The sequence below is a fragment of the Polypterus senegalus genome, chromosome 5 (assembly GCF_016835505.1).
Source record: "Polypterus senegalus isolate Bchr_013 chromosome 5, ASM1683550v1, whole genome shotgun sequence".
Lineage (NCBI taxonomy): Eukaryota > Metazoa > Chordata > Cladistia > Polypteriformes > Polypteridae > Polypterus > Polypterus senegalus.
This window is the reverse complement of record NC_053158.1, coordinates 4444047-4470787: the sequence shown is the minus strand read 5'-3', so window position 1 is coordinate 4470787 and position 26741 is coordinate 4444047. Positions and strand designations below refer to the sequence as shown.

The 26741-nt window shown below is 40.3% G+C and overlaps 1 protein-coding gene across 2 annotated transcripts in view; it reads right to left on the bottom strand.

Annotated features, from left to right (window-relative positions):
* Window positions 1-26741, bottom strand: part of LOC120530117 (copine-3-like) — a 54366-nt gene continuing 27625 nt past the window's right edge. Inside the window, exons 6-13 of one of the 2 annotated variants that reach the window (XM_039754296.1) lie at window positions 21493-21552; window positions 17972-18105; window positions 14333-14387; window positions 14147-14198; window positions 13440-13573; window positions 8260-8496; window positions 699-812; window positions 424-540 (exon numbers count right to left, since the gene is read on the bottom strand). In XM_039754296.1, the coding sequence (XP_039610230.1) occupies window positions 702-812; window positions 8260-8496; window positions 13440-13573; window positions 14147-14198; window positions 14333-14387; window positions 17972-18105; window positions 21493-21552 (783 nt within the window). In that variant the 3' untranslated portion in view covers window positions 424-540; window positions 699-701. Of the gene's footprint in view, window positions 541-698; window positions 813-8259; window positions 8497-13439; window positions 13574-14146; window positions 14199-14332; window positions 14388-17971; window positions 18106-21492; window positions 21553-26741 lie in introns of both variants that reach the window. The other variant, XM_039754295.1, reaches the window with a different exon arrangement.

Here is a 26741-nt window from a genome sequence, read left to right as displayed (position 1 = left end):
TTCCCTTCTAAAATCACTTTATTGCCATCTCATTATGCAAATAAAAACATCCAACACAGGAATCCCATTTAACTAGTTCCATTTAATAATAAGACATGTATTGATAATTTTGTGCAGTCGCATATAGTAAGATATGCCAATAAGTTCATTTTCTGAATGATGCAACAGTCAGAGATTGTACAACTTTTGTCAATGAGAAAGAAAATGAAATGAATGATCATTGACTAAACGCACATGCTGTGGGAGTAAATAGTGGGGCTTCCAGTGAATTTCCATTACGAAAATACCTAAAAAAAGCAAATATTTGGCACAATAACATAAACAAACCTATCAATTATCAATTTACAGCACCAAAAAGTGACCAGTTGTCCGTCACAAAGGGGCTGCAAATGACTTCTTCTTCATCTGCATTCCAGTGTCTCATGAACTCGCAGGAGGAGTCGTGCTGTTGGGTGGCGGAATATTAAAGGAGTTGAAGAACGTTGTCACTTGAGAAGGGACTTCGGCCAGGACACACTGAGCCAGGGCTTCTTTTGGGGCCTTAGACAAAAAAAATACAACAAAATCGGTATTAAAACGGAGTAGATGCAGAGTTGAATTTCTACTCCATAAAGATCTGTAAAGCACCATATTGCTATGGCCGCTTATGTTTATATATTGTAATAATATGGAGACAGCGACACAAGAATGAACCGTACATGTTATTGTGGATAGGGATCATTGGGAGGCTTCAGTTTAAATGAGTTGAAGAAGGACATTACTTGCTGAGGCAACTCTGCCAAAACACACTGGGCAAGTGTTTCCTTAGGAGCCTGCAATGAGAGTCAAATATAATAAAATAATACAATTACTGAAAGACTAGAAGTACAATTAGGTTCAGCTAATTTAAATTCCTCTGTACTGAAGGCATTTGTGTTTTACAGAAACAGACATTTTAGATGAAAACTTCATGTGTGATGATGCGTTAAGAGATATACAACTGTGGTACCCGGGTGCAAGTCTCACAGAGGCAGACATATAAAACATAACGTCTGGAGATTACCATGAGCACATGGGACAGAAAGATGGGTGGGATTCACCGAGTGTCACATTTCTACACCAATCGAAAGCCTTGTGAAGGGTGGAGCTCAGAGTAGGAGATGGGGACTTAATCAATTCAATCAAAATCATTTCAATTTATATAGTGCATCTCTCACTACCCAAAGCACTTAGACAGAGGGGAGCCACTTCAACCACCACTAATGTGTAGCACCCACCTGGATGATGCAATGGCAGCCAGTACTGCTCGAGTATGGTCAGGTCAGGCTGGGGAGCATACACTGGTACAGCATGTTGCCACACCCACCACACGATGAAACAGCTCAGGATCCTGGTTGGCAACCCCAAAGGCATGCATGCAGTCCAGTCCCACCCTCGGGAAATGACCATCTACCTGCCGCAGCCAGGTGTTACGTGGGTGTACCCTGGCCTGGTCCAACCGCTCGGGTCCTCAACAACGGGGAATCGCGGTAGATGGCCGTAGTGCCGTAACTGATCTGCTCCCTCACAATGCAGGTAATGTGCCTCATTCGGGACTCCATGAGCACCCGCTCATTCGATGCAAAATCAAATCAGCAGTACCCAAGGATTTTCTGAAGAGACTCAGTACCAAAGGCACAGCACCACAGTACTGTGTCTGTGTGCGCGCCAATATGTTCACCACGTATTAGCTATTAGGTGGTGAAAGGATGAGAGAGACGGCCAATTAGAGACAGGAGATGATTAGAGGGCCAGAATGGTCGGGGCCGTGATGGGCGATTTAGTCTGGCAATTGGGATATAGTCAATTCTCTTCGAAAGATGCCCAGGGATCTTCTATGACCAAAGAAAGTCAGGATCTCAATTTTATTTCCCATCTGAAGTATGGTGCAAGATTTACAGCACAGTGCCCCCAATCGCTGCACTGGGGCATGGGGATCTACATTCAGATCTCAAGGTAAGTGCCCCCTGCTGGCCTAATCAATACCTCTTCTAGCATCAACCCAAGGTTTTCCTAGATAGTCTCCCATCCAAGTACTGGCCAAGCCCTAACATACTGTACATGCTTAGCTTCAGGTGGATGACCTGTTCTGAATCGCATGTGCTATGGCTGCTACATAAACAGCAAAGAGTAATGGCGTGCTTCTTAACCTGGTCTGATGGGCAGCAAGAATGTGGTCACAATGGAGGAACCTTCTGTGGCTGAAAATTCTTCTAAAGAGACCAGTTAAAAATATAATATGTGTTATAATGTTGCTGGAAGAGGTGATGGTGAGGCCAGCAGTGGACACTTACCCTCTGGTCTGAGTGTGGATCCCAATGCCCCATATGTTATAATATGTATTATATGTGTTAAAAATAAACAGAATCTGCTGCCAAGGATTACACTTTGGCATTCAAAAATGTCGCTGGGCTGGTGGTAAAAGTGAATGATGCAGCGGTCCTGCCTCTAGGGGAATTCTGTCACTCTGGACTACAACAATCCTGAACGCAGTCAACGTAAGGTTCAAAGAAATGGCAGCTAAAAAGATGAACTGTAAATTATGCAGGGGGGACCCAAAAATTCCCAGAATCGGACAAATGCAAAGGACTGGGGTGTAGCTATCAATTACACCGCTAGGTGTTGTGTGACTACAGTCTTGTTAATCCGTCCTCTGAGTGGCACTGTTCTGAGATGCGCATTCCTGACGTGTATTCTAAATTCGTTCAGGTGACATGGGCAATTTTATTTTCCACAAGTCAAAAAAAGCACATGTCAGGTCATATCGAACTTCCTGACAATAATTGTGTTTTTCAATATTAACAGCCTTGTCCATCGTGAACAGACAGTTACTCAGCAACATTACACTGAACTGTTTTGGTGTCTGCGGGAAAGCACCAGGGAACAATAAGGCCTGAAGCAGTGAGGCATGCAAAACTGAACTTTGCACCATGACAGTGCAACTGTGTACACCACATTATCAGTCCAAGAGTTTTTGGCCAAAAGCTACTGTATCTGGTTGTTGCTCCACACCTTCCATATTTGCCATTTTTGCACCCTGACATTTTTTTTATCCCAAAATTAAAATTGAGACTGAAGGGAAGACGATTTTCTGTCATGTTAGATAAATCCAGAAAAAGAAACTGCAGGAGGTTCTAGACAAGGTAACAATAGATGAGCACAGGAGATACCAATAGAACAGGCACTGGGAGACGTGTACTGCATCTTAAAGGGCGTATTTTTTTGGAGATCGTCCCTCATATGCATTCAAACAAAACGGTCTGCCGTTGCATCCAGTTGGAAGGTGGTGAAAAGAAGTGCCATTAAGTCGGGGATTGTCATTTTTTATCAGCCCTCAGTACACCTGAAATAGTACAAGTAAGTGGGCCTAAACGACACTGACACGTCTCCAGCGGAACCACAGACAAGGCTGCACAGATTCCGACATCTCACTGCACGTTTAAAAAAAATATCTAAAGTGGCATTCAAAAGCTTGGGCACCCTTGCTTAAAACGTCTGTTACTTTGATTAGTTAAGTGAGCAGAAGATGAACTGATCACCAAAAGGTATCAAGTTAAAGATGACACATTTCTTTTTCAGTATTTTATGCAAGATTAGCGTATTGTTGTTTTTGTTTTGTATAATTGTACAGTGGGTGGCACGGTGGTAGCGCTTCTGCCTCGCAGTAAGGAGACCTGGGTTTGCTTCCCGGGTCCTCTCTGCGTGGAGTTTGCATGTTCTCCCCGTGTCTGCGTGGGTTTCCTCTCACAGTCCAAAGACATGCAGGTTAGGTACATTGGCGATCGTGAATTGTCCCCTAGTCTGTGTGTGCTTGGTGTGTGGTGTGTGTGGGTGTGTGTGTGTGTGTGCCCTACAGTGGGCTGACACCCTACCCAGTGTTTGTTCCTGCCTTGCGCTCTGTGTTGGCTGAGATTGGCTAAAGCAGACTCCCGTGACCCTGTGTTAGGATATAGTGGGTTGAATAATGGATGGATGGATAATTGTACAGTGAAAAAAGGAAAGGTGCACCATGCAAAAGTTTGAGCACCCCAAGATATTTGAGATAACTTTTCCCAAGGTGACCTCTGACCTAAATGAACTTGTCAAGGCTATGTTCACAGTTACCGTTAGGAAACTCAAGGTGATGCAGATGTCAAAACTGTATAGTTGCGGCCAAATGTTTTGAGAATGACACAAATATAAAATTTTCACAAAGTTTGCTGCCTCCGTTTTTATGATGCCAATTTGCATCGACTCTGACGAGAAATCAGATGAACTGCAATTATTTGCAAAGTCTCTCATTGGCATGAAAATGAACTTCAGCCCAAAAAACCACTGCATGTCAGCCGAGCCACAAAAGAACCTGCTGACATAATTTTAGTGGTCCTCTCGTTAACACGGGTGACAGTGTCGAGTAGGACAAGACTGAAGATTACTCTGTCATGCTGACTGAGTTGGAATAGAGAGGTGAAGAGGGCTTCAGGGCGCCCAAGAGAAGAGAGTCCAGCAAGCGCCAGGACCGTCTCCTAAAGTGGATTCAGCTGTGGACACCACCAGTGCAGAGCTTGCTCAGGAATGGCAGCAGGCAGGTGTGAGTGAGGTGAAGACTTTTAGAGGATGGCCTTGTGGGTGTCAAGAAGGGCAGCAAAGAAGCCAAGAAAAACATCAGGGACACACTGATATTCTGGGATTGGACTGCTGAGGACTGCTGGGGTTAAGTAATTTTCTCGGATGAATCCCCTTTCTGATTGTTTGGGGCATCCAGAAAAAAGAAAAGGTGAGCTATGCTACCATCAGTCCTGTGTCATGCCAACAATAAAGCATCCTGAGACCATTCACGTGTGAGGTTGCTTCTCAGCCCAGGCAGTGCAGGGCTCACTCACAATTTGGCCTAAGAACACAGCCATGAATTAAGAATGGGACCAAAACCACATCCGAGATCAACTTCTCCCAACCATCCAACAACAGTCTGGTGACCAACAATGATGGAGCAACGTGCCAAAAGGAAAACATGAGAACTAAGTGGCTTGGGGAACAAGATATTGAAATTCTGGGTCCATAGCCAGGAAACTCCCCAGACCTTTAATACCATTGAAAACATGTTGTCAATCCTCAAGAGGCGGGTGGACAAACAAAAACTCACAAATTCTGACAAACTCCAAGCACTGATTATGTCAGGAATGGGCTGCCATCAGTCAGGATTTGGCCCAGAAGTTGATGAACAGACAGCCTGCCAGGTCGAATTGCAGAGGTCTTGAAAAAGAAAGAAGGGCCAACGCTTCAAATATTGACTTCTTTGCATAAACTTCATGTCACTGTCAATAAAAGCCTTTGAAACTTCTGAACTGCTTGTAATTCTACTTCAGTATACCAGAAAAAACATCTGACAAAATGATCTAAAAACACTGAAGCAGCAAACTTTGTGAAAACCAACACTTAGGGTCATTCTCAAAATTTTTGGCCACAACTGTACAGATTCTCGGACTCCTCAGACCTTGTCACAGCAATCAGCAGTCATGGGCTCTTCTAAGCAGCTGCCTAGCATTCTGAAAAATTTATGCTCACAAAGCAGGAGAAGACTACAAGAAGACAGCAGAGAGTTTCCAGGTAGCTGTTTTCTCAGTTGGTAATGTTATAAGCAAATGGCAGTTAGCAGGGACGGTGGAGGAGAAGTTGAGGTTCGGAAGACCAAGAAAAGTTTCTGAAAGAACTGCTTGTTGGATTGCTAGAAAGGCAAATAAAAACCCGGTTTGACTGCAAAAGACCTTAAAGGAAGATTTAGCTGACTCTGGAGCGGTGGTCCACTGTTCTACTGTGTGGAGACACCTGAACAAATAGAACCTTCATGGCATAGTCAGCAGATGAAACCCTTTCCTGTGTCCTAGCCACAAAATTCACTGCCTGAAGTTTGCGAATTAACATCTAAACAAGCCTGGTGCATTTTGGAAATAAGTCCTGTGGACTGATGAGGTCAAAACAGAACTTTTTGGCCACAATGTTCAAAGGTATGTTATGAGAAGAAAAAAAAAGGGTAATTCCAGAAAAAAAACATATCTCCAACTATTCAGCATGGCAGTGGATCGATCAGGTGTTTGGCTTGTGTTGCAGTCAGTGGCTCGGAGAACATGTCACTGGTAGTGTATGGACTGGAGGAAATTACGGGCAGGTTTTTAGGAAGAAACCCTGTGGGTAGAACTTTTTTAGAAGCAGAATTCGCCATTGTTGTATTGTAATCAAGACTGAGAGAATAAAAGTAAAAAAAAAACTTTTACAAGTACTATAAATTTACACCGGCTGTTACAGACACAAATCAAATGTATGTTTATATTGTATAATATTAACAATAAGAGTAGCTCACTAGTCAAAACGGTATATTTCCGGAGGAGATGGTTTCGAACTGACGACCTCGGGATTATAGAAGCTGTCGTATTGTACTTGCACCTTTTGTAAAAGTGTTTATTTGAAATTGGCCATCAGCCTTCACACATTATAAATGTCTACATTTTGTCTTTTATTACCAAAACATGAAAAACATTTAACAATGTGTTTACATAGATTGTTGTAGACACATGAGATGCATGAATTTATTTACTCAATACAATTCTAGGTAGCTCACTCCCAGATAATCAATCGAGGCAGGAACTCGGAGAGAACTTCTTGCCTGTTCTGAGGTGGTGGGGGGGATGGTATAGCAGGCTGCTTACTGCTTGTGCTGGTCGACACATTTACAAGACAAAAGACACTGACGGAGAGGTGCGAAGGGATTTAAGGTGGCCCGGATTTACGAGTTTTTTTCGTAGGCTCTGGTAATTCTAGTGTTAAAAGTTAAAGAAAAGCGAGTGAAAATCAGGAAGAGGATATGCCTTGGACTTATGCACATTTGAGATGCTTACACAAGCAGAAGACCAACCCGTTCGTGTAGTTTCATAAACTGATGCTAAATAATCAATCCCGAGGTGCTCCCGTTGTGGATATGAATATAAATGTACCAGGCAGGTGTTGTGATTTTATTGATTTTTTTTTTTAAATACATTTTCCTTTTGGGGCTTTTGCTCATTTAAAGCTCACTAGTGAGGTGTTCTAAGCTCAGGATTTTGGTTTTTGAATCAGAATTTTTATTGATTGCGTTATTCTAGTTCTGAATATTTATTTTGAAAAGTCTTCGACAGCATATTGGTTTTTGTCCTCCCATTGATAGGTCGCTTTGGCGGTTCATAGAGGTGGAGTCACAGAGTTCAGGCCCCAATGTTAATCATGCAATGGGTTAATGGGTCAGCTATTCTCATCTAAGTTTGTAAGCAGAACACAACGTTTTGCATGCAAAGCAATTTAAATGGACAGAGAAATACGTCAAAGGCAAAGAGGGAGCATAAAGTGCTATCAATCAACGTGAAAATAAAAATCTTAAGATATTTTAAAAAAGTGTTATGTCGTTTCGCTTATTTACTAAACAACAGAGTATAACAACTATTTACAGAGCATTCACATTATATCAGGTATTATAAGAAATGTAGAGATGGGGTAAATATATGGGAGGATGATGGCAAGTTTTATGCATTTCATATAAGGGATTTCAGCATCCACAGATTTTGCTTTCTGCAGGGGGTCCTGGAACCAATTCCCCGCAAATACGAAGGCCCAACTGTATATAGCTAATTGAGTATGGATTTGAAGAAAATAACATTGCATACAGTCACGTTGATCTTTATGCAACAAATGACTTCATAGTCAAACTAGGAAAACAAGAAAGAAAATAATATAAAACAAATTAAAAAGCAACAAAACAGACCCCAACCAAGAAAAATAAAAAATAACTACATATAGCAGGTTGAAGAAAGAAAAAAAAAAATGCTATGCATTCGAGCTCATGGCTGTCCATAGATAAAATTGTGGTTGTGAAATTCTGATCCCACCACAAAACGTTTTCTCTATATAAAGTAACTGTGGTATATTTTGCAATCTCTGTAGAGCTTCTACAAAATGCTGTGGTTGGTAAAGAACAATTAACAAAAATGGATTTCAGAGATTTTCGAAAACGTTTGTCACATACAAAAAAAAATTATTTACATAGGTTAATGTTCAGTACATTGCATACATGAAATGTTGCTTAATGAGTGTGTAAAACAATAACAGAATTAATGCAAAATGACAAAGAAGACAACAAGACGTTGGTCTATTTACGTACATTAAGTGCCTTGAGCATGGGAAAGGTGTTATAAAAATAAAATTGAATATTGTTATTATTATATTCACATTACTTACGTTTTGAAATTTACGAAAAGGCACAAACTGTACAATGTCCCGGACAGCTGGTGTACCCGTTGGTGATCTTAAACATCCATCATCTCCATCCAGGAACTCCATAGCACTGAAGTCGGCTCCACCAACTCCCACAATTATGATGGACATTGGAAGCCTTGAAGCATTTACAATTGCTGCTCGGGTTTCATCCAAATCTGTAATTACTCCATCTGTGATGATCAGCAGGACGAAATATTGCTGCATTTTGGGGAGGAAAAGTTTAAAATGATAAATACCGATAAGGTTTGTTGATCTTATCAGAATGAGAATCCACATTATTGATCAGGCCCAGCAATGTGTACTTGGAATTTGTCTTGATAGTAATTGGTGCAATATGCAAGGAGAGCACAGAATACAAAAGATAAATCTAAAATGATAAAATATGATGCGGCATACAAGGGCAATACAAAAAATAAAGAGATAATATGATTAATATGATACTGAGTAGAAGCTCAGACCTGATAAGTCAGAATAACGGTAATCTATTTAGATGGCATGTTGTTGAAGCTTTCACTGTATGGTGGTGTGTGCCGGTGGGAGGTTTTTGGAACATGTGATGCCCTGGATGTGTTGGCCCGCTTCCTTACCTGGGACTCGTATAGGACTTGAATGTGCAGTTAGTTACAGCCTATGATATTGTCACAGGTTCCGATGATGCATTGCAGATTGTCCTGAGCCTGAACAGATGCAGCACCACACTAGACAGTTGTAGATGAGGTCAGAATGGACTCAATGATGGCTGTGTAGAACTGCGCCAATATTGCTTGAGGGAGGTTGAATTTCCTCAGCTGACACAAAAAGAACATTCTCTGATGGGCTTTCTTAGTTGTTGATCCACTTAAGGTTTTGTAACAGCATGGTGCCCAGAAACTGAAAGAACCCTGTCATCCCAACGACTGAGCCATTTATAGCAAGTGATAGGTGAGCAGGTGATTGTTTCCTAAAATCTATAATCATCTCCCAAGGTTTTTGAATGTTAAGGCTTAAATTATTATGACTGCAACTCAATGTCAGATGTTTACAGTATATGTTTATGGACTCATTGTTTGAAATAAGGCCAATTAATGTGATGTCATCTTTATATTTAAAATGTCCGACAGACAAATCGCCAAGGTTCCAGTCATCTGTATAAAGTCAGAAAACCTGTAGGGAAAGGACACATCCCTATGCTGCACCAGTACAAAGGGATAAAGGGTGAGCCATGTGTGTGCCCAACCTTCACTAGAATCCCTGAAGCCTATGAAAAAAGTTGTAATTCGGGGCCACCTTAAATTCCTTCGCACCTCTCCATCAGTATCTTTTGTTTTGCAAGTTACCGAGTGAGTTGAAGGAGAGGGCAGAAGGTTTTGCAGGGTTTTCCAGCAGGTGGATGACAGACTTGTTTAAACAGTTCCTTTTCAAAAGCACTACCTTACATCATTAATATAATTTGTGCTGCTGATATACAGTGGTGTGAAAAACTATTTGCCCCCTTCCTGATTTCTTATTCTTTTGCATGTTTGTCACACAAAATGTTTCTGATCATCAAACACATTTAACCATTAGTCAAATATAACACAAGTAAACACAAAATGCAGTTTTTAAATGATGGTTTTATTATTTAGGGAGAAAAAATCCAAACCTACATGGCCCTGTGTGAAAAAGTAATTGCCCCCTTGTTCAAAACTAACCTAACTGTGGTGTATCACACCTGAGTTCAATTTCCGTAGCCACCCCCAGGCTTTATTACTGCCACACCTGTTTCAATCAAGAAATCACTTCAATAGGAGCTGCCTGACACAGAGAAGTAGACCAAAAGCACCTCAAAAGCTAGACATCATGCCAAGATCCAAAGAAATTCAGGAACAAATGAGAACAGAAGTAATTGAGATCTATCAGTCTGGTAAAGGTTATAAAGCCATTTCTAAAGCTTTGGGACTCCAGCGAACCACAGTGAGAGCCATTATCCACAAATGACAAAAACATGGAACAGTGGTGAACCTTCCCAGGAGTGGCCGGCCGACCAAAATTACCCCAAGAGCGCAGAGACGACTCATCCGAGAGATCTCAAAAGACTCCAGGACAATGTCAGGTCTCACTTGCCTCAATTAAGGTCAGTGTTCACGACTCCACCATAAGAAAGAGACTGGGCAAAAACGGCCTGCATGGCAGATTTCCAAGACGCAAACCATTGTTAAGCAAAAAGAACATTAGGGCTCGTCTCAATTTTGCTAAGAAACATCTCAATGATTGCCAAGACTTTTGGGAAAATACCTTGTGGACTGATGAGAGAAAAGTTGAACTTTTGGAAGGCAAATGTCCCGCTACATCTGGCGTAAAAGGAACACAGCATTTCAGAAAAAGAACATCATACCAACAGTAAAATATGGTGGTGGTAGTGTGATGGTCTGGGGTTGTTTTGCTGCTTCAGGACCTGGAAGGCTTGCTGTGATAGATGGAACCATGAATTCTACTGTCTACCAAAAAATCCTGAAGGAGAATGTCCGCCATCTGTTCGTCAACTCAAGCTGAAGCGATCTTGGGTGCTGCAACAGGACAATGACCCAAAACACACCAGCAAATCCACCTCTGAATGGCTGAAGAAAACAAAATGAAGACTTTGGAGTGGCCTAGTCAAAGTCCTGACCTGAATCCAATTGAGATGCTATGGCATGACCTTAAAAAGGCGCTTCATGCTAGAAAACCCTCAAATAAAGCTGAATTACAACAATTCTGCAAAGATGAGTGGGCCAAAATTCCTCCAGAGCTGTAAAGACTCATTGCAAGTTATCGCAAACGCTTGATTGCAGTTATTGCTGCTAAGGGTGGCCCAACCAGGTATTAGGTTCAGGGGGAAATTACTTTTTCACACAGGGCCATGTAGGTTTGGATTTTTTTTCTCCCTAAATAATAAAAACCATCATTTAAAAACTGCATTTTGTATTTACTTGTGTTATATTTGACTAATGGTTAAATGTGTTTGATGATCAGAAACATTTTGTGTGACAAACATGCAAAAGAATAAGAAATCAGGAAGGGGGCAAATAGTTTTTCACACCACTGTATTTTGGTAGGTGACATGACGGCACAGTGGTTTGTGCGGCTGCCTCACAGATGCAACAACCTGAATTTGTTCTGCGGTCACCTCACTAATTTTAGCATCATTACGTTGGTTACCAGTGACTTTTAGAAGTAATTTTAAAATACTATGAATGGTCTAGGCCAGTGGTTCCAAAATTGATCCTGGGGACCCACTGTTGCTACACTGCAGGGTTTTTGTTCCAACCAACGTCCGTTCTTCATTGGACTCTTAGCCTAATTAAGTGAGTTGTTATTTCCCAGTTTCTGTGTGTTGGAGTCAATGTAGAAATTACAAACTAAGTTTGGTAGATTTTTATTAAAATGTAATAAGCCGTCATATGGGGAATATGTCGTTTTTTTAAGTCGTTAACAGTATTTTCAACCTAATTTTCATTCTGATTTTCCAGGTGTTCTAGTTAATTAATTGATTATTTACTCATTAGAGAGTCGGACACTGAAGTCGTTGCTGCTTTCATCATCCCGGGTGTCTGCTGTGCTGGATGTTAATGGTCACTATTAGGGTTAAATGAAGGGAGCCAACTACACAGGTAAAGGGGAAAATAATAGGAAAACAACAAAAGAGAATTAAACATTTATAGCTTTAGAAAAAACAGAAATATTTCTAAATGTCTTATAAATGTAAAAACCATACTGCTGTGTTTTTTTTGAATGTAGTATAAGAAAAGAGTAAAAAAAGACCAGCTAATTAAATGAGATCAGTTTTTATCGATTATTATCACCGATTGTGAAGCTGGTTGGAATGAAAACTTGCAGACACAGTGGGGCAGATTCAAGTTTGGGAACCACTGGTCTATGAAGCTCTGAATAATCTCACTCCTCCTTCTATCCTGGAAAACCTGTCCGTTTAAATTCCCAGTTGTAACCTCGGATCTTCTAATGGTGGTCTGCTTATTATTTCAAATGCTAAGCGTAAAAGAAGTGGTGAGGCGGCCAATTGCTGTACTAAAATATGCAACGCCTTACCAACACCAAGCTAATCCCGTGGAACAGTTTAGAATAGTGGTTGCCAACTCCGGTCCTGGAGGACCACCATGGCTGCAGGTTTTCATTCAACCCCTTTTCTTAATGAGTGACCTGTTTTTGTTGCCAATTAATTTATTTTGAACTAATTTTAATTGACTTGCTCTTGAAGCCTCAGACCTCTTAATTGTTTCTTTTTCCTTTATTAGCAGCCAAACAATAATGAGATACAAAATGAGCCAAAACAACTGATGTCCATCATACTATATGTGAAAATAATGATCTGCTCAGGTCCACAAAACATTTTAGGTATTTGTATAGTAAACGGATGGCATGACAAAGAAAAACAGAAGTGTTTTGACGAATTAATAACATATTTATTAGGATAAAATAATATAGAAATTTACAGAATTTGAATATTATAGAAATATTATAGAAATACAGTACATAAGTACGATTGGAAGTTATTATTATGTTCCAATTTTGAGGCTAATTCACTGCCCTCCGTTTAGTACAGAAGTACCACATTTTAACAGTGCTCTTAGAAAGAGAAAATCAACAATTTCGAAAATGTCTGCTAATGCACCACGAGAGCAGCAACAAAACCACGAAATTAAAGGATGGGTTTAACTAACGCCAAGAATCGACCCCTCATTAAGCAGCTGCCTGGAGTGAAATTGCTTGGAGTTTGAGGCCGTCACTGAGTTGATCTTTTGTTGGCTCCTCACTTCACATGCCATTTAAGGAAAGAAATGAAGCAATTCAGGGGAACAATGAAGAAATTCGGGGGAGCAAATCTTAAAAAAGCAATTCAAATAAAATGAATTCACAAGAAGTTAATTAGCAGTACAAACAGGGTTAGAATAAAAACCTGCAGCCACGGTGGTCCTCCAGGACCGGAACTTGCCGAGCCCTGGTTTAGAAAACTCATATGGATGTACAGCACATATATTTACAATGATAATTAACCTCTACTACTCTCTTGTTTCTTTACTAGGGTTCTGCAGTAGCGTTTTGAAGAAAAATGAATCTTTAAAAACAAAAGAGGACCCCAAAGAACAAAACACACATTACAGTACTTTTTTACGGTAGATACTTACAGATGCGTTTTTCTGCTGAGCAGCCTGTGCAGCAAACCTGGCAACGTGGTTTATAATTGGAGAGAAATTGGTGGGCCCATACAGTTTGACTTGAGGAAGGCAGCTTCGGTAGGCATCCACTATTCCTTGTATACCTAATAAGATAAAATGGGAAAAAGGTATTAAAATGGAGGAGAACAGAGAGGGATTAAAAAGAGGAAGCAGTGTTAATTGAATTAAAGTTTATGATCAAATACATATACAGAGTACAGTGAAATTTCTCCATAAATGTATGACCAACATGCAACACCTTGCCAGTCTCTGGTGCCAAGATTAGAAAGCATTACTAATGAAACTGCTTTAATAACTTGGTTATTCACAGAAACAAAAGTTTCTAAAATGACATGTAGTAATAATATTAATAAAAATAAAATAATAATAATAATAATAATACATTTTATTTATATAGGACCTATTTCAGAAATTCAGAAAGAACAACAGGGTAGGCTCAAGGAAAAATGTGGCAGACAAGCTGGCATGCATGTGTGGGGGCACAGGGGTGAAGCAGTTGGCATGTACAAGGTTGCCAATGTGTAAGTAAAGAAGAAGATACAAATAAAATCATATGAATGCTTGAAGTCACAAAATGAAATGCACGAATGTTGAGGATTGACTGTATTTAGAATTTTCATATCACAAAATAATATGTACAACGCATTTTGTCTTACCAGCACAGTAAGGGTTGGAAGGATTGAAGTTTATGGCAAATTCATGTGAAACCTAAAAAGGAACAAAATACACTCAGAAGTACACAGAAAATAATGAATACAGTAATGATATCTCAGAACAGTACATTTAATTTATGTGTTCAAATGCTCCGCTCTGAAAACTGACAAAATGGAGAATGACTTTACCCGCCAATCTGGTGGAACCTGCGCTCCAAATCCTAGTGCTGGAAACATTTTGTCACTATTTAAGAAGAAACAGAATGTGACGTTTATCATTGAAGACACATTTTAGGCACACCACAAAAATAAAACATTGAAAATGATCCTAAACAGTGATAGTGACCGACTGACATAAAATCAAAACACTTTCCACTTTAAAAGCATATCCAACACATTTTCATCTACAGGTTGAGTATCCATAATCCGAAATGCCTGGGACCAGAAGTGTTTTGGATACATTCAGATTTTAGTATATTTGTATATACATAATGAGATATCTTGGGGACACCCTTGAATAAGTAAAGGGAAATGCAGCCAAACCAGCTAAATGATGTCTCACGTGTTTATTAATTCATATCACCAAGCCGTTATTATCACGTGCATTGAAGTGGCAAACATACTAAACCTTAAAAATGATGAATAAGATGTACAGACTGTATTTTAGTTCCCTTTTAATTTGCACATTTGCATTTGAAGAACTTTGTTTTTTTGTCAGTTTATATCGACTACCTGTTGTCACTTCTCAGTGGACTGGCCAACAGGTTAGGAATATCTCGGCCAAACTTCACTCTGTCTTGCTTGCTGTGCTGGAAGCCATTAACTGACCAATGAGTCACTTACATTCAGTTTTCGTATGGTGTGGGTGTACATACATAAAACATACTGCAAGTTTTTGCCGACATAAAAAAGCAATTTAATGTAGCTTCTGGTTCTCCTAATGTAATCAGAAAACTTTACTGCACTCATTTCCATAAGGGCACCGAGAGAGAATGAAGCTGCTTTTCATAACCATAAGCAGCGACATTCTATTAACGCACAAGTCATCTGAAATTTTAACAGAGTGGCGCAGCACTTTTGAACAGAGGTTTTATCTTGTTGCTTCACAGGGGACAAAGCTCATTGACTTTGTTTCGTTGCTTACAGGCGTTCGATGCTTCATGTGGTTCCCCCCACTACCTGTTGCCCGTGCATCAATTCTTTGAGGTGCCAGATGGTTTTGGGAGCTGCCCTTCCCCAAACTGGATTATCAATTGTGTGTACTTGCTTCATGGCACTTTAAGCTTCATGGGGGGCTCATCCCCCACTCCACCTTGCTCTGAAAGAACAAATCAATTTTGAATAAGCACTTATGTTATCCACATCCACTTTTGGGTATAAGCATATTTTCACGTTAATCCAAGTAAACTTATATATATACAGTGGAACCTCGGTTCACGAACGTCCCGGTTCACGTACAACTCGGTTCACGACCAAAAAGATCGCCAAACTTTTGCCTCGGTTCACAACCACACACTCGGTATACGAACAAGCCAGTTTCCCTTGCCTGTCTGAGCTGAGCTGAAAGAGAGAGAGAAAGAGAGAGAGAGAACGAGCGAGCGAGCACGTGCCTGCTGGGAAGGGGTAGGAGGAGATTGCTGCACGTGTTTGCCTGCCTATCTGTAGGCTGTAGTGCAAGCGAAACCATCCCCCTCCCCTCACAGGCAGCCTGAGAGAGAAAGAGAGCTGCCATGCTTTTTCATTTAAGCAAAGCCGCTCCTTGTTCATTGTTTTCAATAAGACGTGCACTCTCTTTGTGCTCTACAGTATTTCGTGTGCTTTTGCAGTTAACTGTGGCTTCTAAGCAAGTGGAGAGTGGTCAGAAGAAAGTTTTGAAGAAAATTGAAATCGAAGTAAAGAAAGAAATTACAAAAGGTGGAAAAACTGTTTACCAGTTTACTCATTTACCAATCGGAGAACCCTCGTGCTTTCAAGCAGCACAATGTAAACAAAGCCAGACTGCCAGTAATGTGGAGGGTCACAAGAACGTTCTTTTTGGAATGGCTGCAGGAGGCTTTTACTCCCACCAGCTAAACAGCTAAAAGCACCAGAAACCCAAGAAATCACAAGAGAGAAAACACCTGATGTCAGAACTCGTTTCATGCAAGGTTAGTTTTCTTGGTGGTTTTTGTATTACGGATTTTTCAAAAGTAAGTTTTTTAGTTCATAATGCGATTTGTTGCAATGTTATTTTTCTCTTTTTCAAATGTTCGCTTTTTTCCTTGTGCTTAAAACTCATGAAAGGTTTACAGATGGAGTTTTTCATAGCACGATTAGGTGTGATGTTACATTTCTCTTTTCAAATGTTCGCTTTTTCCTTGTGCTTAAAACTCATTAAAAATTGTTTACATGGAGGACTTCATCGTGTGATTTGTTGCAATGTTACTTTTTTGGTTGCTTGTGAGTTGGTTTTTAAATGAAGTTCAGATTTGTGCGATGTTTTTTTTCTGCTGTGCTTAAAACTCATTTTAAAAACATTGTTTACAGCGATCAGGCTTTAGGTTTAATAGCGTGATCTCCTGCAATCTTACTTTTTTGTTTGCTTGTGAGTTGGTTTTTGCAAGCGCGATTTTTCTGCTGTGCTTAAAAGTCATTTTAAAAAAAATGCTGCGCGAGCACGTGCTACAGAGAGATTAGAGAGCCGGGCAGCTGACAGGGAAGGGATTGGGGGGACGGATAGGTGTGTGTGTGTTTGTGCGCTCGCGCTACACAGAGAGAGAGCACGTGAGCCAGCCTGCTCCTGTAGCTGAGGTAGGGAGGGGCTTTGGTGGTGTGTGTGCTACAGAGAGAGAGCGCGAGCGAGCCAGCTCGTGTAGCTGATCAGGGAGCCTGGGTGTTTTGTGTCAGTGTTATTCAATGTTTTTACATTAGTTTACTATTACACTGTGGATTCTATGGTGTAATTAACTATATTTGTGCTTAATCTTTACATATTTTTACATATTTACATACAGTTTGTACGGTCTGGAACGGATTAATTGTATTTACATACAATCCTATGGAGGAAACTGCTTCGGTTCACGACCAACTCGGTTTTACGACCAAAGTTCTGGAACGAATTATGGTCGTGAACCGAGGTTCCACTGTATATATATATATACTAGCTGTATAAGGCTGTGCTGTTCAAACCATGAGGTCATAAAAACTATTGAAATCGTCAGAAAAAACTGAAATGTAGAGATGTCAGGTAATTGAAAGGAACTACTCTAGGAATCTCTCTCCTAGGAGGTTTCATTTTGCTGACATGCTCACCTCACTTGTGTATTAGCAGCAGGCAGAAAAGTAAAAAGGATACCCTTTTGCCAATGTTAGCGGCTAAGCGACTTTGACTTTCTTCGGAGATTTCGTTTTGCTGACCTGCTGGCCTCGCTTGTGTTATTAGCGACTAAGCAAGTTTTCTTTTTCCTTGAAGGCGGAGTCCTTAATCTGACTCCACCTCTCACTTCCGGGCCGGATAGACACACACACTTCCACGCGTTGACGTTTATATATAAGAAGAGACCCCTGATGTGGAAATATCCACTTGTGGCATCGTGCGGGCACTCTAAACATTTGGGAATTTGCAGCATTTTGGATTAGTGATACTTAACAACCTGTACTGAAATACTCAATATGCCTATACATTGTGTTTCAGGCTGTCTGCAATGTGAAAGTGATTGTTTAAAACGATGACTGAAACACTAAAGTCTCACACTGGAGATCAGCTACTAATAAGCGTCTTAATAAATGGGGACAAAACAAGTATAAAAATCAAAGATTTCAAAATATAAAAAAAAAAAGATAAAATACCTATCATAATCTTGGATAACAACTCCAACAGACCAAATGGCCATAAGGTATTCATTAACTCCTTGAGGATTAATGTAGTGGAGAGATTCTGGAGAGCGGGGGTCTCCATTGGATCCAGTAAAATCAATACCAACCTAAAAAAGAGAAAAGGTTATTCACCTTTAAACAACATCAAAAACTTCTTCAAAAGGAGGAATGTTATTATTAATTAATATTGCACATTAATAACTGCATTAATAAAATATCTTTTTGGAAATAAAAATGAAAGAGATACAAAATACTGCAGATGTTTGGAGGTTTTTAAATTTTATTGTTGAGCCACAGTGGATTGAATTGGCCTTTTGTGACACAGATGAATAGAAAAAGACTTCAATGTCAGTGACAACAGATCTCTGCAAAGTGATCTCCTTTCACGTTTCTCAACATTTACAAATATAAAACAGAACATAGTTCATTGATAAGAATTATGAATTATTCACCCTCTTCATGTCAGTATTTTGTAGAATGGTAGCCAGGACCACCTTGAGTCTATGGGCTCAGGTCTCTTTCTATCAGCTCTGCTAAATCCCCTTCTTCCTTGTAAAACTGCTCCAGCTCTGTCAGGTGTCATGATGGTCCTGAGTGAACAGCCATTTTCAATTCCAACCAAGTCCAGATCTGGACTCTGGCTCAGTCACTCCAGGAGATTAATAATGCTGTTTTTAAGCCATTCCTATGTAGCCTTGGATTCATCCTTGGGGTTTTTGTCTTGCTTGTAAACAAATCGTCTGCATTAGGGTTTCTTTTACAATGTCACCGTGTTTTTCCCCATTCATTTTACTCTCACAGCCCTTCCACAGCCTGCTGCAGTCAAGCATCCCCACTGGGTGCTGCTACTATCATCATGTGTTGCGGTGGGTATAGTGTGTTTTGAATCATGTGCAGTGTTCAAACATGGCGTTTAGTTGGTCCTTCCAGATAAAACTAAAACCCTTTAACTACAGATGACTAATTCTAACTAAGTCCATGACTTCTAACACCAATTTGTTTCACCAGTGATGATTTAGGTATATCATATTAAACTCAGGTTAACCCTGAGTGTGACTAGGGCTCAGAATTCTATGCAATTACGGTAAACTACGAGTCACACTGAGGGTGATGTATAGTGGCCAGCTTTACATTTTCTATATTCTGCTGCCACCAAGTAGATGAAATAAGTTCATGCTGCAAATAATCATTAATACTTTTATACGTTTTGCCATTCTTAAGGTAACTTATCAATGGTCATGAGTCAGGCACAGCCTTCGACTAAAAACACAACGGCAGACAAAAAGCCATAAAGGCAGTTTTTTCGTGCAAACTGGAACTGAACCAATGCTCGAATCGAGCGATCGTGACGATGATGTGAACTGGTCGTCAGAAATTGACATGGAAAGTGAAACCAGTGACACCAGCACTATACGGTTGAACCACAGCGATATGCCTGCTGAATTCAGTCGTGTGAAGCTTCTTTGTGGTACAACAGTAGCTGAGTGACAAAAAGGCAAAATAATTGCGATTGAGTGCAAGGATAAGCAAGACATAAGCGTCCTAAGCACCGTTCGCAATGTGGCAACTGTCAATGTACACGTCAGTGGAAATGTGGACGTCACTAAGCCCTGCATTGTGGTAGCCTACAATAACACAAGGGGCGCATCGATCATACAGGTCAGGTGCTGACATTCTAGCCTCTTGTTTGCATGCAACAGAAAAGAATGTAAGAAATGTTCACAAAGAAACACGCAACTAATGTCGCGACTGCAACATCAGCCTGTGCGTTGGCGACTGTCTCAAAATATATCAGACAAAAGACGTGTACTAAATCGGCATCAGTACAACAGTGGACAATGAAAATACTTTTTCTACTCTATCTTAAAAACTTTTATTTTTTTTATTTGTTAACAACAATTTCATGTTTTTAGCTCATTTATCCTGAGGTTAAAGAGGGGGGATACTTAGGCCACCACTTATTTGGTGTTTTATATTTGTAATTCATTTAGAATATTATCATTTTCACATTAAAGAGTCGTTTTCCACTGAAAATTGTCAAAACTTCAAAATGAATCCACTGTGATCCAGTGTTGTACAAGGCTAAATTAAAAAGCAAAACGCATTTTGAAAGTTACACGGTAACCATAAAAGAAAGAGAATAATGCAATACAACATGTTCACAATTGCTACAGGTAGTTTGAACACTCAACAGCACAAAGTGAGTCTAGCTGAATCCAAGTTCAAACGAACATGGACGCTCTGCTGCAGGATTGAACCATTGTTGACCATTGTGAGATTTCTTTGGGCAGAGTGAAAACTGCAGAAATTCCCTGAAGCAGTGGTAGCGTTGCTGCCTCACTGTAAGGAGACCAGGGTTCACATCTCAGGTCCCCCCGCATGGACTTTGCGTGTTCTTTCTCTATTAGCATGTATTTCCTCCCATAATCTGAAGACATTCAGGTTAGGTGAGCTGGGGAAGCTAAATTTGCCCCTAGTGTATGTTTGGTGTGTGTTTGCCCTACGAGACTGGCACCCTGTCCAGGGTTTGTTCCAGCCTTGTGTCCTATGCTGGCTGGGAGAGACTCCAGCACCCCCCTGTGACCCAGGTCTGGATTAAATGGGTGAGAATAAGACATGACTCTAATGTGTATATACGTGTTTGAGCTTATGTGTTCAGAGCTTAATGGGCTGGTGCCTTGTCCAGGTCTTGTTCCTGCCATTATGTCTGATGCTTTCTAGATTATCTTCCAACTTCCCTGCAACCCTGCTCAGGATAAGCAGGTTAGGTAAATGGATGGATGGACAGATGGGTGTTTGCATAAAAGAAAAAAATGCTTGTGACAGTATTCATGGAACATACTTCAGAGGATTGCAGAAGAGAGATGAAAAAGAGAGTGCAGGCAGGGTGGAGTGGGTGGAGAAGAGTGTCAGGAGTGATTTGTGACAGACGGGTATCAGCAAGAGTGAAAGGGAAGGTCTACAGGACGGCAGTGAGACCAGCTGTGTTATATGGGCTGGAGACGGTGGCACTGACCAGAAAGCAGGAGATAGAGCTGGAGGTGGCAGAGTTAAAGATGTGAGGATGTGCATTGGGTGTGACGAGGATGGACAGGATTAGAAATGAGGACATTAGAGGGTCAGCTTAGGGTGGACGGTTGGGAGAGAAAAATAAGAGAGGTGAGATTGTGTTGGTTGGGACAAGTGAAGAGGAGAGATGAGGGGTATATTGGTAGAAGGGTGCTAAGGATAGAGCTGCCGGGTAAGAGGAAAAGAGGAAGGCTTAAGAGGAGGGTTATGGATGTGGTGAGAGAGGACATGAAGGTGATGGTGTAACAGAACAAGATACAGAGGACAGAAAGATATGGAAGAAGATGATTCGCTGTGGCAACCCCTAATGGGAGCAGCCGAAAGAAGAAGACGACTTCAGAGCCCTCCAAGTTATGAACGTTCTACAGAATTAATTCCATCTATAAACCTTTACATGTAAGAAAAAAAGGCATAAGACTACTTACTGTAAAATTCATCTGGCAGCCACCCATGATGTAGTCCAAGAATGAGTATTCTCTCTCTACCTGCAAATAAAACATTCATTTATTATTAACTAGCTGTTCCCCATGGCTCTGCCCGCATAGTGGTGAAACAGGACAACCTTTAAAAATCAATAAAAAAACAGGCAAGTTACGCTCCAAAACGCAGAGGTAGACTGACTCGCCACTGCTGACGTCATGTTTCCCCCTCTCCTCGGCCTGCAGTCTCTCTCTCGTATTAGCGTGAATATATCGCTCCTGAAAGTGAACTACGATTCTTAGCGCAATGAGAGAGGTCGCAAAACAAATTCTACAAAAAAATCTCGATCTAAATCCGTTAAGTAGTTCTCTCGTAAAAAGCGAAGGACAGACATACAGACAGACGTTGGATTTTATATACAGAGAGATATAATATACTCTAGGTGAGTATACTGCACTTGCTGTAGCAATAAATGCACGTCAATTTCAAAATCATGAATAGCGACACACAAATACACATTCAGGAAAATGAGCCATAAAAGGAAAAAAAAAAATGTGACTTTGCACTCAGCGCCAAAGATTTGACAACTATGGAAATGTAGTCACTGAAGAATGTTGCCAGAGATGCCCGCAATTCACCAAAGCGACGTTTAGTTTATCATTCGTAAGTACATAATATGCAAATTGCCATCATGTGTCCGCTGATCTTGGAACAAACACACCACATAAAGCATAACGGCTGCCTGTATCAGTTTGCACCAGCAGATAACAGTTACGTTTTTTTGTCTGACTTCTTCCCATACTTGAGGGATCACCTTTATATGTATCTTTAAATTGCATTTGCCACAAATATTAAGTTTTTATTATCATATATCTCAAGTTTTTATTAAAGTTTTCCCAAAAAAAAAAAAAAGTCTACGCTCATGATCATTCTTCTTGTGAACCACATCGGTACAACATCACACACTTCATCGTCCTCCATTATACACAAGTCAAGTCAAGTCAAGTCAAGTTGGGGAGCATGCACTGGTACAGCGTGTTGCCGCACCCACTACACGGCGAAACAACTCAGGATCCAAGTTTGCAACACCCCAGGCAGACACGCGGCCCAATCCCACCCTTCGGAAATGACACTCTATCTGCCAAAGCCAGGTGTTACATGGGCGACCCCTTGGCCTGGTCCAGCCACTCGGGTCCCCAACAATGAGGACCTTACGAGCCGGATCATCCTCGGGGAAACGCTGCAGCAGGCCCAAGAAGGTTTGTTGAGTGTAAAACGAATGCAGCAAAATAAAGAAAGCCAGCGCATTGGGAGAAGATTTGTTTTCCAGCAAGACAATGAGCCCAAGCATAAAGCCAAAGCTTACACAGGTGTGACTTCAAAATAACAGCGTTAGTGTAGAGGAGTGGCCGAGACAGAGTCCAGATCTCAATCCACTGGAGAATTGTTTGGTCAACTTGAAAAAATTTGTTCACTCAACGATCAATATGCAGTTTGATAGAGCGGTTTTGCAAAGAACCATGGCGTAAAAAAATGTCAGAGGGGATACAGAGGGACCTGTGCACTCAAGGCTACCATCTGCAAAATACTGACTTGAAGGGGGTGAATACTTGTGATCAATTATTTTGTGTTTCATATCTCTAATTAATTTAGACCTCTCTGTGGACATCTGTTGTTACACTGAAATTAAAAAGTCTTTTCAAGTTGATCATGTTTCTATGTTAATTAATGTTGACTTATGTTTATTTTTTATTGTGTCTTTTATTTTTCTATTCATTTTGTAAAGCACTTTGAGCTACATTTTTTTTGTATGAATATGTGCTATATAACAATAAATGTTGATTGATTGATTGATTGATCAATGTTAGAAAAGACAAATTAACTCCACTGTCCTTTACTGTTGAATAACAATAAAATTTGAAAACTCCCAAGGGGTGAATAATTTTTTATATTTTTTTATTGTTTATAACAGCTGTCATGTGTGTTTAGTGTCATTGTCTTCTTGTACCTTTTCATCATTACAGTAAATGATCTGAACATGAAACCTATGGGATTACCTGAAAAGAAGCACCTGACTGAGAGAGCCAATAAAAGCTAGAAGCGGTGGGGCTGATCCGACCAGACCTAAAAAAGTGAAGCTGCAGTAGCAAAGGGCAGAGAAAAGAGACAAGGGACAGCATCAGAGAGAAAGTTGCAGATATTATGGGGAAAACTACGCTACCTACAGAAGATGTCAAGTGAACCTGGGTTCATTTTTAAGGCAGGCAACACTGACGATTGTTTCACCTTTTCTTGCTCTTCTATGTCTTTTTATTTGTAGCCTGCAGACCAAACCTGTATACAGGACTCCAGATAAAGCCCCACCAGTGAGTTATAAAGATTGAGCAGACCCTCCTGTGACTTGTACTCCACACGTCAAGAAGCTATAAACCTGACATTCTGTTAGCTGTCTTAATGGATTCTAAACAACGTCTGGAAGCTGATAGTGACGAGTCCACTATGACTCCTAAATCCTTCTCATAAGGTGTACTTTCAACTTTAAGACCTCATACTGTGTATTTAAACAATACATTTTTAATTCCTACATGGAATACTTTACATTTACCGACATTACATTTTATCTGCCACAAACATTCTCAAGCCTGTATGGTATCCATGTCCCTCTGTGACGATTCATTGGATTCGAGATTATCAGCCAATCCTCCAATCTGCAAACTTAACCAATTTATTTAATTCCTATCCAAATCACTTACAGTTGTGCTTGAAAGTTTATGAACCCTTTAGAATTTTCGATATTTCTGCATAAATATGACCTAAAACATCATCAGATTTTCACTCGAGTCCTAAAAGTAGATAAAGAGAAACCAGTTAAACAAATGAGACAAAAATATTATACTTGGTCATTTATTTATTAAGGAAAATGATCGAATATTACATATTTGTGAGTGGCAAAAGGATGTGAACCTCACGAATTAGCAGTTAATTTGAAGGTGAAATTCGAGTCCGGTGTTTTCAGTCAATGGGATGCCAATCAGGTGTGAGTGGGCACCCTGTGTTATTTAAAGAACAGGATCTATCAAAGTCTGCTCTTCACAACACATGTTTGTGGAAGTGTATCATGGCAAGGTCAAAGGAGATTTCTGAGGACCTCACAAAAAGAGTTGTTGATGCTCATCAGGGTGGAAAAGGTTACAAAACCATCTCTAAAGAGTTTGGACTCCACCAGTCCACAGTCAGACAGATTGTGTACAAATGGAGGAAATTCAAGACCATTGTGACCCTCCCCAGGAGTGGTCGACCAACAAAGATCACTCCAAGAGCAAGGCACACGTGTAATAGTCGGCGAGGACACAAAGGACCCCAGGGGAACTTCTAAGCACCTGAAGGCCTCTCTCACATTGGCTAATGTTCATGTTCATGAGTCCACCATCAGATAGATAGATAAGAACTTTATTTATCCCGAGGGAAATTCTTTTGTCATATACATGCTCAGTGTAACAAGAGGAATAAAGATAAGGTAATAAAGAGTTAAAAAGATCAGTAATAATAGTGCAAACAGAATAACTAAATAAACAGAAAAACAATATAACTCTCATATCAAATAACTATAACTATAACTAATAGTTTGTACTATAACTATATAACTTATTTGTGCAAAGCACTGAACAACAATGGTATGCATGGCAGGGTGGCAAGGAGAAAGCCACTGCTCTCCAAAAAAAACATTGCTGCTCGTCTGCAGTTTGCTAAAGATCACGTGGACAAACCAGAAGGCTATTGGAAGAATGTTTTGTGGACGGATGAGACCAAAATAGAACTTTTTGGTTTAAATGAGAAGCGTTATGTTTGGAGAAAGGAAAACACTGCATTCCAGCATAAGAACCTTATCTCATCTGTGAAACATGGCGGTGGTAGTATCATGGTTTGGGCCTGTTTTGATGCATCTGGGCCTGGATGGCTTGCCTTCATTGACGGAATAACGAATTCTGAATGATATCAGAGGATTCTAAAGGAAAATATCAGAACATCTGTCCATGAACTGAATCTCAAGAGAAGGTGGGTCATGCAGCAAGACAACGACCCTAAGCACACAAGTCGTTCTACCAAAGAATGGCTAAAGAAGAATAAAGTGAATGTTCTGGAATGGCCAAGTCAAAGTCCTGACCTTAATCCAATCGAAATGTTGTGGAAGAACCTGAAGTGAGCAGTTCATGTGAGGAAACCCACCAACATCCCAGAGTTGAAGCCGTTCTGTACGGAGGAATGGGCGAAAATTCCTCCAAGCCAGTGTGCAGGAATGATCAGAAGTTACCGGAAATGTTTAGTTGAGTTATTGGGGGTCACAGCAGATACTGAAAGCAAAGGTTCACAAACTTTTGCCACTCACAAATATGTAATATTGGATCTTTTTCCTCAATAAATAAATGACCAAGTATAATATTTTTGTCTCATCTGTTTAACTCGTTTTTTTTTATCTAGTTTTAGGACTTGAGTGAAAATCTGATGATGTTTTAGGTCATATTTATGCAGAAATATAGAAAATTATAAAGGGCTCACAAACTTTCAAGCACAACTGTATATATATTAAAAATAGCCATGATCGAAGCACTGACCCCTGCTGGACACCATTCTTAACATCATTAACCAATTTTGATAAGGTTTCTCACCCCATCACCCTCTGTTTCCTGTGTCTGAGCCAATTCTGCCCCATCTACACACCACACACCCTGAACTCCCACTTCTTTTACTTTGATGCCCGACCTCTCAGGTGGCACCTTATCAAATGATTTCTGAAAGTCCAGATAAATAATATCATCTGCTCTGCTTTCATTATACCCTTTAACTGCATTCTCATATAATTCCAGCATGTTAGTAAAACAGGACCTCCTTCGTGAACATCACATTCAACATCTCATTGTCAGAAATGGTGAAATCTGCCAACATTCCGATTCAGAATATTTGGAGGGTTTTCAAGATAAACTGAATGATACAAAGTCTTCAGCCACTCATTCAAGGTTGTGGTGGGGCCGAAACTTCTCTCAGCAGCACAAGGAACGACATTTTTAAAAATATTTTATCTTCAAGGAAAAGAAATATAATCCTCCTACGGACATTGCTGGCATACCACTGAAATCACATAACGCTTACAGAAGTGACGGAATATGACTGGCACAAAAAAAGATAACCATGTAAAATAAACATAATAAACCGACTACAGTATGCTACCTTTAAACAACAAACCTCAGAAATGGCA